The sequence below is a fragment of the Chelmon rostratus genome, chromosome 13 (genome assembly GCF_017976325.1).
Source record: "Chelmon rostratus isolate fCheRos1 chromosome 13, fCheRos1.pri, whole genome shotgun sequence".
Classification (NCBI taxonomy): domain Eukaryota; kingdom Metazoa; phylum Chordata; class Actinopteri; order Chaetodontiformes; family Chaetodontidae; genus Chelmon; species Chelmon rostratus.
The window spans coordinates 20643741-20656510 of record NC_055670.1 but is presented as its reverse complement, the minus strand read 5'-3'; the positions used below and the strand labels follow the sequence as shown (position 1 = coordinate 20656510).

The 12770-nt window shown below is 40.2% G+C and overlaps 1 protein-coding gene across 1 annotated transcript in view; it reads left to right on the top strand.

Moving 5' to 3' along the window:
• Positions 1 to 12770, top strand: part of ube2f (ubiquitin-conjugating enzyme E2F (putative)) — a 45540-nt gene that overhangs the window by 21579 nt on the left and 11191 nt on the right. The window contains exons 8-9 of the mRNA XM_041950571.1: positions 6444 to 6476; positions 7714 to 7776. Of these exons, the coding sequence (XP_041806505.1) occupies positions 6444 to 6476; positions 7714 to 7776 (96 nt within the window). The remainder of the gene's footprint in view (positions 1 to 6443; positions 6477 to 7713; positions 7777 to 12770) is intronic.

The window sequence follows — 12770 nt, the reverse complement described above, 5'->3', positions numbered from 1 at the left end:
GAGCCCAGATTAGGATGCAGAATCTTGTAACAGTGTCTACATTGTGCTTGAATCCTGAGGGAGTTGATAGCTGTTGGATAGATGGATAGTGTAAAACCCTGGTCCTCCATACACTGGGTAATTGAGAACACAAAAGACCTGAATGTAACACGCCTTGAGACGAAGCCTTTTCTATATTAAACCACTTTTTTAATTCTTAAACTGACAAAATAGAGTGGGGTGTATGTATGTGTGTGTGGAGGGGGGATGCAAGAAATAGTGCTGACGGCTGTTGAAAGTAAAGTCTTTTGCGGAGCCATGTGAAGGTAAAAGTCACGATGAAAGGCTTTTCAGCTGCATATAAGAGAGCGCTTTGACTTCTTATGCGTTAGCCTTCACTCAATTAGGCAGTTTTGGCAAGTTGTTTAGAAACAGTCACTGAAGCTTAAAGCCAGGACGCCCTCTGCTATCTTTACTCAAGATTTGACTAAAATTATGCTTGATACCAACTACAGAATACTACTGAATGTAGCTGCATGGTGAAGCTCTGTCAAGTTTTGACTGTCTGATCTCTGCTTCTCTGCAAGGACGTAAGGCTAGATCACCATTCCTCTCAATCACTGCACAAGGGTGTAATTATTGGAATATGTGCCTCCATGCATATTTGGTGCAGATTTTCTTTAGAAGTGGAACGACACAGATTTTTTTAGTTTTAGAAGTTTAGCGGGTCATCCAGTAAATCCTCCTGGTACCTCTTAAGCTTCCTGCCAAGACTGCTCTGGAAGTTATTGCCAGGGTTTTGTCTTATCCTTATGGGTTCCCATCATATTAGGTGTCAATATCCAGGTTATCCCACTCCTTTTGCCTTATTTATGGTGTTGTGTGCACACGTTAGTATACTCGTGGGTCTTCCTTCCCTTCTTTCAGAAGCCGTATTCTGTTCTTCCTTCTTGTACAGAATGAAAAACATATTCTGCATAATTGAAAATAATCAAGCTACATAAGGTTTGTCTTATTTCAGTGTCATGTCGTCATGACAGGTCTCCATGTCGCTGAACACATTATGTTACTCACTACATTATGTCAATCATGATACACCAAGAAGAAATGGAAATTTTTTTGGAAAACTCAAATTTGCTCTAAAACAAACTGTTTTGTCATGTGTGTTTTTCTACATGAAGTAAAATCAGGCTCCAGTGTTACTGCATATGTCTGTGGTCAGAACCAATATGCTCCCATTCAGCAGGTCATTGTGGTTGCATTTGCAGACTCTGCAACTGAAACCTTTATGTCGCATGTCTTCCGTTTTTGCCATACTACACATCTGTAACTGCATGTTGAACCAACTCTGCTGCTTGAACCCATTCAGCCATACTATTTAACTGACAAAAAGAATTATTCCAACCACTTGTTAAGATCACATAAAAAACATATACTGGTATATTTAAAAATGTGATATGGTTTGTAAGCATTAATCAAAGTAAAGGTGCAATCACATTATCTCCTCCACCGACAAAGTATATATATAAAGACATAATAAAAACTGTGTTACTGGATAAAGGGCTCGGCAGCTTTAAAAATGTAAAAACGTTCCTGTTGAAATCAGTTAATTCCCCTGGAATCACTGCGATCAGAGTATCTGCTTGATAAAGCCTAATTAATCAAGTTTTTTTGGTGAACTTTGACATACAAAGTTGCACTCGTTGACCAATGGCAAGCCGTCTTGACAGTGCTGACTTTTGAGAGAACAATGAGGCGAAGAATCCCAAATACAGGATGCTGTCATAGCTTACTAGCTGTGTTGCACCTCTCGCTGTAAGGTCGATGGTGCAATATGTCTTTTGTAGAACTTTGTGAACTGACTGACCGATATGACGGTGAACAGCAGAGAGAAGCGAGCGCTAGCCCGACTGGGCTCGCTCGTGGGTAAGCAGTAAGCTTGCCAGCTACAGCAGTTCACCAACCGGCCCTGTGAGTAGCCGCTACGCCACCAAGCTTCCAACTGCATCTACAGTATTTCGCAATAACTGCCAAATGTCACTTTGTGGTGTGACTGCTGCCTAACACGTGAACTTTCATCTCAGTTGTGTTGCGATGTGCTGGATTCAAAGTTATGTCGCGATATAATTGAGGACTTTTTTTTATATCCAGGTTAGCTTTGTGTCTCTACAGCAGCACACTCGATCAATCTCTGAAAGCGCTTGATCAAAAAAGCATGCTCAAGTCAGACTCCAGGCAAAGAGGCACATTCCACGATGCACGATGGTGAGATTGCTTCAGCCGCTGCTTAACAGGCTAAGAAGAAGGCATTTACACAACAAGAGGCTTTAAGAATAACACAAAATGAACAATATAGAGTAGAAAACTTGATGTGGTGTGAATGTTTGTGCTCTTTGGCTGTTTGTTCCCGGAAAAAATGATTTGACTACGCGAACAAACACTTGTGTGATGAAAATGTGGTTGTAAAACAATAGAGGAAATGGATGAAATAATAGCTGCACATACAGTATGCAGTCAAGAAAGGCCCTCTAATGACTTGAAAACCAATAAGAAACTTCCAAAGATGTTTCCACTATATTCTGCCAAGACTAATAGCAAAATGCATGAGCCAGGACGATAAATCATCTCTCTTCATTATATCCTCATTGCATCCTCTTGTTTTTGTTTTGCACTACAGTATGTGTGTAATCTCTACTTCTTTTATTTCCTGCCATTTGTACGCCTTGTGCAGCAAGCGTGACGGTCGGTTGGAAATGCCATCTCACCAGCTGTGATTGCAATCAGTTTTTGTCGTGAGGTTCGGAGTGAGGGCAGAGGTGGTGTACATAAATAGACATGCACAGCCCTTGTATTTCGTTCACCTCCTCCTGATTACTTTCATGGGTGACTGTTCTGTTTGCGCACACAGTATGAAGTAATCATTTTCCTTTCATCACATGCTTTTCTGGTGTTCGCCCTCTCTTGTTCTGATCCACCAGTGGAGCTTCTTCAGAGCAGCGGCCACCTGAATACACTGGGCATGCGTCAATAAATCAAAATATTCTCATGTCATGTCAGTGTCACAGCATTGTTACACTTAAAATGTCCCTGAAACACACAAGCACATTGTATTTTAAAATATACTCTACTCTGTGTTGAGTATTCTTGTTGTTTTGAATACTTCTCTTGGCCTTGAGCCTAAGCTGCAAGAAAAGCAGCTTTGCATGCGGCATGAGTCCTTATCTTTTTGTGTGTGTAGCAATAATAATAGTGAGCACATAGGCTTAAGAAACACACGGTGTGGCAGCTTGGCTTTCATATAATTGGTATGAATGCATTTGTGCAGGGTTTCGCTGTACAGATACATGAAGTAAAGCTTCTGTATCTACTCACTGTAAAGGCTGAGATACATGTCAACAACTGAAGTTTAGAAATTTAGGGCTAAGTCTGGAGCTTCAGTGCCTTTTAAAGCTATTATCCACTTTGGACTAACCGACCTTCGTAGTTCATTTGAAATCAATTCAAATTAAGTAGCATCTCAGTATGATGCCTCAAATTGGTTTTAAATTTGTTCTTTTTTTCACTCGCAGTGTATAATTGTCACTGGCAGTTGCCCACAACATTATGGGTAAATCTGAACCCCTGCTGCAACAAAGTGGTTCTGCACCTTGAATAGATTGTTATGGCATGAAGCCTGAAACCAGACACCCACATCTAGCTGTGAGTTAATTAATTCTTGTCATACATTAATTACCTTTGAAGGAAATGTACAGCAAGCTTTTTTTTCCTGGCCCTCCATTTCGGTCCCTGGCCCGTGTCTGACAGCTGCTGGATGTTTGTTTGTGTTCCCCGTCCGGGTTGAAATGCAGTCTGTCATCGTTGACTTGAATGTCGATGTGAACGTGGTCATGTGTGTGAGTGCGAGTGTCACTGCAACTGCACAAAAATATGTGAGGAAAAGTAAGTGCAAACGCTGTGAGTCAGAAAGGATTGTGTTAGTTTTTGAGTGGGTGCTGACGTCCCTCTTACTGGTCACCACTCTTTTCCACTTCAGCCCACACACACACACACACACACACACACACACTCACACATTGTGTCACATGAAATACCTTTGCTATAATGGCTTATATGAAAAATGCAGCACAATGTACCTTTGCAAAGGTTTGAGCACCAAAATCTGGTCATGTCAGACTCACCGCTTTCTTGTTTAGTTTTGCTAAACTGCTGTCATATACTTATAAAACAGCCCATTAAGCTGGCAGTATTGTACAGTCAAAGCTGAAATTAGGATACTCCCACAGACAAAGTTGTGGCTTTGCAACGAAGGTCCTCAGCTGGAATCGAATTGAGGATGTTGCAGTTGTGTGGTACGTGCCTTAACCAGTAAGGTATCATCAGTGTCAGTCAGTCCGTGACAAAAGGTTGGTGGCAAGGAGAGGGAGATGCGATTATACTTGGTGGATAGCAGCAGCCTGTGCTGTACAGGCATGTAGGATCGGAGCCGCAGCATCTGACTCAAAATACAGAAAATATCCGTTGCTGGGCAGCAATCTGAAAGACTAAAGGCACCTTCAGAGTGCCAGGGCACCCCTGCAGAGAAGTGAGTGACACGAATACTGTGTCCAAAATCCTGTACTGCATACTGATTCTCAGCAGGTTTCTAGTTTGTAGTATGTTCACACTGAAAAAGTGGCAAATTATGCTCAAACCACAGTATGCAAACGAAACACGTCAATTGTTTGCTCCAAAAGCATGAAAAACATTTTGATGTCTAACTGTGAAGTTTAATTGGCAGTGACATATGATGCTATGATGATTAGCATGTATTACATTGTGTATAGCATTCGTACGTTGTGTGGATTTGGGACACAGTGTTGGTTTTTTTGTGTGTTTACTAGATTACAATGTATTGTATTGTATTACTTTTTGTGCATGGCTGATGGAAGGGAGGTCTTTAAATCACATTTAATGATGTTTGATTTAGGAAACAACAATTACATTCCTATTTCTTTTCTTGCTGTTCTAAATACTTTCTCTTTATTATTCCTGACAATTTTCAGTGCAGTCACAGCTCGTGTTGTCATGGTTTTGATTATTTATGTGGAATGACTGAGTGTCCCAGGGTTTGCATAAAATTTTGCATCTTTGAAATATAACCTCTGATAGCTGGATAGCTCTAATAATAGCTGGTTATAGTTTGACTTTGTTTCACCAGGAATGAGAAAAATACACTGTTCCGTTACTGGGTTTGGTGAACCTCTTAGTATTTACCGTGGTACACAGGAGACGGAGAAAAAACTATAAATTAGTCTTTGTGGTTTGTTCAGTCTGGAATTCTTTTCAAAATTATATTCATTTTCTTTTTTTCACACAGTTAGTGGAAGAGACTGTTTGCTAGTTGTTTATCTAAGTATTCAAGGTTCAGAGCTTCATTTCATTATGTAAATGAACGCGTGTGGTACGAACGAAAGATAATTGAAAGGAAGCCCTGAAAGCATTAACTCAATCAGTGGACCTGTGCAGCAGCTCCCAGTTTCGTTGGTCTTTTGTGATGTCTGTCAGTGTCATATTCTGTCACCATGTCTCGGCTGCTCTTGGTGGGATTTCACTCGACTATTCCTGAAAGTGGGAAATGGAGGGGGGCAGTGAAAATCGTAAGCGGCAGTGATAAAAGAAATTATGATGTCGTCTTTCTTTTTCCATACACAGAACCCTCCAACCAGAAGCTAATGCCAGTGGCTGTAGAGTTTGCATGTTCAAGTGGTTCATTAAAGAGATATTCAAGGATTTCAGGATTTTGAATTTGCATCTGTTGATGCAGCTTTGTCTCAAGGGAAACGACAGAGGATATATTTACCTTATATGGTGTTTTCTTTCCCTTTGATGCACTTGACAGTCAAGCACAATTATTGTTTATATAGTATTATAGTACATTGACAATGATGTTTGCAATTATACTCACGCTATAACATAGTTTACATTGCTATATACATTTAGCTGTGGTTCAATTTTATTATAATTATTAGTTATTATTATTTTATTTTGTGACATTGAACATAAATGAGTTTGAAGGAGACACATTACTGGGCCATTGGTCTCCAGGTGGTCTGATAATATTCATTGAAGGTGAGTGATGGGACAATAAAAACTGGAGGTGCGTCTGACGTATGTCAGTGAATTACTTTCTCTGATCATCAGTATTTAAATATATGGCTAATAAGTTACATAACGGTGTACAAAACTTTCTGAATAATGTACATATTGTAAAAAGACTAAACATGAGTCCAGAACACACACACACACACAAAGATGCAGCTGAGAAGTTCTTTGTCTGTGCCATGCAGCCCTGCTATGATTGCGACTGATTTGTCTAAAAGGAATTTAGCCATTTGTAACAAGAGTGTATGTTGTAATTCATATTTAAGCTGTGATACAGATTAACTGTTTGATCATTAATGCTTTTTTTTCTTTATTTTTTCCAGGATGTGGTCTGGGGATTGAACTCCTTGTTTACTGTAAGTTTTATTTGTTTTTACTTTATTGACATTTTGCAACTAAACTACCAAAAAATCCAATTTGATTTGTCATTACAGTGACCTGATGCATGATAAATGATAAATAATAACTGTTGAATTTAAGGTTTTACAGTTATGAGCCGAGATCTCCTGCCTGTAGCAGAAATGGTTGAAATGAATCTCAGGTCTTACCTGAAGAGTGTACTATTGTTTTACCCTCTGAGCAGAGTAACCAGGGCCATTGTTTATCTCTCTTTGCAGCTGTAGTTAGACCGTAACTTTTGACTTCAGGGGAATAATCGTTCTCATTATGAAGAACACTTAGAGATGATGAAGAAAATTTGATTACACATATGCTTGTGGAAATGCATCCCCAGCTGGTCCTGGGTGTCCCCTTGTGCCAGGTCTTGCAAGCATACTGACTTCTGAAATCAGACAGCAATTCATTGCAAATTCTTCAGAAAATGAAGTTAATTGATACCTAATCTGATTTAGGGTTATGTTTGGGGAAAAAAATGATGAAATGTTTAATTGTTCAGAAGAATGTTTAAATACAAGGAGGCTAAAAAGGATTTGTATGAACATGAATGCTTTTAAATATCTATTTTATATATGTATATTCTGCATATATAAACATTTTGGATGCCAAAGCAAGCAGGAAGTAAGCAGCTGAAAGTAAGCAGATTACTTAGTTTAGTCCAAAACTTTGCAAATTGCAAGCTTGCATAAATCCATCATTGACTATGTTTTGAAAATATCCACAGTTAGCCCTAGGTCAGCACTGTGACTATGATGATAATAGTGATGGTAATCTGCGTTGATGCGTGGTCATGCCCTAAATCTTACCTCTTAATCAGGAAACCTCTCAGGCCATCCTCCTTTTTATCTCTCTAATAACACTCTGCCTCTTGCCTCACATGTTGTGTCTGGCATCTCTAAGGCAAACAGCATAATTAGGCTGTTTTGTTTGTCGCAGTTGCAGAATCCGGGGTGACATTGCAGACAGCAAATAGTGCTGATGTGGGCAATATCCACCCTCAGCTGGGACACAAGATTATTGAGAAACAAAATTTGGCCACAGATAGAAGTATTGAACCCTTGAAAGTTCTCTAATAAGAACCAAACCTTGGAGATCTTCTGGCTCGATCAATCACTTGCGTTTGTCGTTGCCGTTTTTGCCTTTTCTCTCTGGACCTTTTTTCCTTCATGTTCTTCTCTCTCTTTGTCTTTGCCCCAGGACCTATTGAACTTTGATGACCCGTTGAACATCGATGCAGCAGAACATCATTTGAGAGACAAGGTGAGGCTTCACTGCTGTGAGGAGTGCAAGACGGTTGGTGCAAGATCAGTGACTCATTCAGAGAGGTCCAAACTTGATCTGTCATTCTGTTATCATCTGACATAGATTCAGTGCAAACAGTGGCTTTAGACATTAGACACTGACATGTGGAGATGATTCATCTGTGAAGCCTAGAAGATATGATTACAGTCTCCATAATCACCTTCATACCCTTACTTCTGTTGCTTGCATCTAAAATGTATTGGGACAAGACGTACTGCTGTTGCACAAACTACATTTTCTTGTGCAGCTTTCCTGTGCGCACTGCGTGCTTTCGTGGGTGGAATTATATGATATACAGTTGAGAGCGCTTTAATCTGTTAGAGTGGGCTGAAGACAAAGAGCGAACTGCAGCGCAGAGAGTGGCTGTGACGCTGTATTCAAGAGCTGTATGTGTGGTACAGGTGTATATGGTGTTTTAAAAAAGGACTTACTCACAACGCATATTTAATTCCCTGCGGCTGCAGTAGACAGCAGGCTCTACCATTTTTAAGTCAAACTTAACCCTAAACCGGTATTCACTCACCACTGTGTATTGTTTGTGAGTTATTATATATGTGAGTTTGTGTGTGTATTTTTATGAACTGTAGCTTGAGTTATACTGTATGTGGGATTTACTGGATGCTGTGACGATCCACCCTCTTTTGCATGTGCGATGTTAGACATAATTGAGCTGTGGGAGCTGTTGAATGTCAGCCTTCCTCTTAGCAAAACAAATATTCAAGATGTTTCTAAAACACGGGCACCCCGGCTAACCGGCTTAAACTTATTCCCTCTATCTCTACTTATTTGCCCTCTTCTCTTCATTTCTATCTTGTGCATCAACTCTCTTCCATTTACTCGTTTATCAGCACATCAGGCAGTGTCAAAACGTGGGGATAAACTGATTCTCAGTGTTGTGCTGACTGTAATTGCTTTTTCTGAATTGCCAACTGAACCAGTGTGACTCTGCAGGGAGCCTGATGACCAGGGAAATAGTTGTTAGTTGAGCCTGAGTTGAGGCAAGCTGAAAGCATTTCAAAGTACAATATTTGACCTTTGCCATTTTGCACATACCCTCTCCCATGATGCATTGCGGTATACCCAGCGGTGCATGATAATTGTTGCCATGTGACCCCATTAGATGTGGAAAAAGTGTGTTTTTGTGAGAGGGAGAGGCAAGTGTGAGTATGCATGAAATGATTGCTGGTTTGTGGCTGGGGTCATGATTGTTTAGATGAGTCAGTAATCTCAGGTGTAGGAGGAGAGTGTCGTCTGGGAGCCTTTCATGAAGTGAACGCAACTGAGTTGTCATTTTTGGTGTCAAAAACCTAGATTCATTTGTCAGTGAGCCAAAGCCAAAAGGAACAGCAGGCATTAGAAAAATGAAATAATTTGTGTTCATATACACTACTTTCTGTTAACAATCCCACCAATGCAATGCATTGCATTTTACAGATGCAAAAACTATCATGTGTTGCTCTATACCTGTTATTGATGACCCAAAGCGATGATAGATAAATAATAAATCACCTGCTCACTTAGAGTGTCCCTTATTTAGAGAGCAGTGGATGAGTGAATGAGGGAGTGAGTTTGGACAGTTCATGGTGGTCCCGTGCTCTTTGATTTCCCAGAGGCACATACAAGTAGTTTTGCAGAGTCCAGTCGCAGGTTGTGGTTAGTACGTTTCGAAACCATTAAGTGCTTTCTTAAATTTAAATGCTATCTTTATTTCCTAAATGTGATGTAATTCCTGTTGAAACAGATTGTTGGGGTGGAACACCAACAACACTGATGGTTTCAGTGACAAGCCCGGAGGCACGAGGTTTCAGGACTCAAAATACAGACTCAGACACCACAGCGAGATTTCAAAATAAGGGAATGATTTATTTAACAAAAGGCGCTCAGGATATAACAACAGCTCATACAACGTATGGCAGAAAAGTTCAAACAAAAGCGCGAAGGATAATTTGGAAGATAATGATAACTCAAAAAGGGCTCAATTGGCTAGAACAAAGTAACAACAAAATCAATATCAATGCTAGAAAAATACTACTAATCAATAAGAACTTACTTACGAAAAAACACTATGCACAGCAAGAAGACAAGGATCAAGGAAGCTAGATAAATCACAGCTTGGTACAAGGACATGGCACGAGACAATCTGGCACAGGACAAAGGGAGACGCGGACTATATATACACGAGGTAACAATGAACAGGTGGAGACAATTAGGGCGGGGTAGACAATCAGACAGGAGGGAAACACACCGGGAAGTCAAGGGGCCTGAAACGAGAGGAGAGTTAGGTTTCACAATAAAACAGGAAGTGTAAGACAAGACATGGCGCTCGTGAACAAAACACTTAACAAATCTGAAGAGACATGACATTCAGTCATGAAGAGAAAGGCAATTTGATTTGGTAGGATGGACGGACAAGCAGGGTTGTTGGAAATTTTTAATGGGCTGGACTTTTTGTTACACCCAGTCTTTCAGCATGAGGTCATCACTGTAGTTGACTTCCAGGAGTTAAAGTCCTCCTTTAATTCCTTATAGCATCCAAAGGCAACAGGAAAGGTACTGAAATGTATATGTGTTCCATCTACAGCTTCTAATTTAAGGAAAGCAGTATCCTCACAAAACTGTACTGACCTAGTAAATGAATGTTTTATCCCCAAAAATACTGAGCTTGAATCTTCTCTGTAGTTCGGAAGTGCTGATCAATACTATTTTATTTCCTGTTTATAAACTTCAGTGCATTCCTAAATGAAAGGAAGACATGTAAATAAATTGTCCAGAAGTTTTGGTGCTGTTTCACTGTGCTGTTGTGGTTCTCTGGAGTCACAACAACTGAAAACAGAGTCGTTCAACGATGACCCCCTCCCACTGAGTCACAGCCTGCTGTAATCAGTGTGCTTTAATCGGCACTGTGAATGTGTCTGTGTGTGTTTGTGTGTGTGTGTGTGTTTAGGCTTTTAAAGTGGAACTCCTCCTGTGGCTGCTCTCTGAATACATTTGCTGTTTAAAGTGGCTGAAAGGAAGCATCCTCATGGGCAATTTACTGTGTGTGTGTATGTGTGCGTGTGTTTGTGTGTGTGCGTGCGTGTGCATACGTGTGTGCGTGGGTATACAGTAACTGAAGGCTACTTTTGGGGGACACATTTCAGATTACTTGAGGATGGCTGGTGCAGAAGCTGTGTCCCCAGTTGGAAAACAGATGATTTTTGGGTCAGTGGTTAAGTTAGGCTTACTCTCCAGGAAATTTATGTAAGTCTCTGTAATTTCCCAAAAAGTGAAAAAGTGTCAGTGTGTGTGTGTGTGTGTGTGTGTAGTTAGTTATTGGCTTTTTTGTATTAGGGTTGGGGTATATTTTGGATAGTTAACAAAAGAAAGTGCAAATTAATGCTTTTTTCCATCTGCTACCATTATACAATTATTATGAGTTGGTTCATTGAGATAAGTAGGTCACACACAGTTGTGAGGACAATACTAAATTGAAATAGGTTAATCAGCTTGACAGAGTCTGCATCTGCAGCACTAGCTGTGTTTACATGTGCATCAATATTTGTATGATACTGAATTCTGAAGTACTAAAACTTTTTGCTTTTGTTCGTGACCCTGATACTCCTCTTACAAGGCGTTGGTAGTTGACATTGCAGACTGTCAGGCTGGAGTGAGAGTTCATCCTCTGACTGGTGTCCAGGGATTGTTTCAAAGCGCCATCTTTGTCTGTGTGACTCTCTCAGTACTTTTTGGTTTGAAGTTTTGTGAAGACTGCTGACGAATACAGAGCTTTGAAATCTCTCGCATCCTGTGACAGTTTGAAGTCCTCTGAGAGACTTTTTAACTATAAATGCTAATTAGGCTTCTCCATAGCTTAAAAAAATGTATGAAATATAGTGCTAGTAATTGATTATGACAAATCATGTTTTAGTAAGATGAATGTGGCCTGAGTTTCTGATTTTAATCACTTGCCTCAGCAGACCAGGGAGGATATACTTTAAGCATTTGATATATATTCTGTGTTTCCCTTAGAATTTAAATATTTACTGTGTCCCAGTTCCATACCACGTTCCAAGCAGATGGTGCAAATGGTGGTAAGGCAGCATCAGAAATATATTGGATATGGGAAAAGTATTAAACTTTTCAGTATTTTTCTTTTAAGTTTGTTTTGTTTGACTACAATAGAAAGTTGCGTTGTGCTCTGTGTTTGCAGTTAGAATACTTTTTTTTTTAGACATTGCTAAGAAACGTGTACATAAGGTGCATCAATCACCCTTTAACGCACCACCAGCGTGAACACATGTACCAATATTTAAATGTAAAAAGTCTATAAAATGGCAAAACGCCAAACTACTGGTTCAGAAATACAACAACAAAATTAAATGCTGATGCCAGTTTACGTGGAACAGGTTGCCAGAAATTTTTGTGGTATCCTGTAATGTGATATTGACTGACAGACTTGGCCGTTGGAAGGTTTGTGACTTGTTAAGCTGCAGAGTTCATGCATCCCATCGTCCTCCTCTCCTTACTAAATTCTCTACATCTACATTGATTGTTACTCATCAACATGGGAGACTACATGTCGCTCTTTGTCTCTCTTAAATGCTCTCTTTCTTGCTTTGTCAGGTGTCTCTAGTGGCGTAGCCTCTCCAATCAATAGCGAGCCGTGTCAAACACACACACACACACACACACAAACACACACACCATTTACTGCATCCCGATCCTGCTTCTGTCCCTGTTATTAGCTTTCTGACCTGAGCGGTGATTGCTGCCGCTCTGTAGAGTCTCATTAGTGTGCCGAGGTTTCGGTCAGAAAAGTTGTCAGGCTCGGTGACAAGTGTCTTCTTTGATGGTCGGCCAGCGGCGGACTGATGGCAGCAGTGAGGTCGGTAGATTCTGTGGTCACAGAATCACAGATGGATTCGTGGAATTGAGAATTTAAAAAAGCTTTAACACAGATTACATAGGCCCTA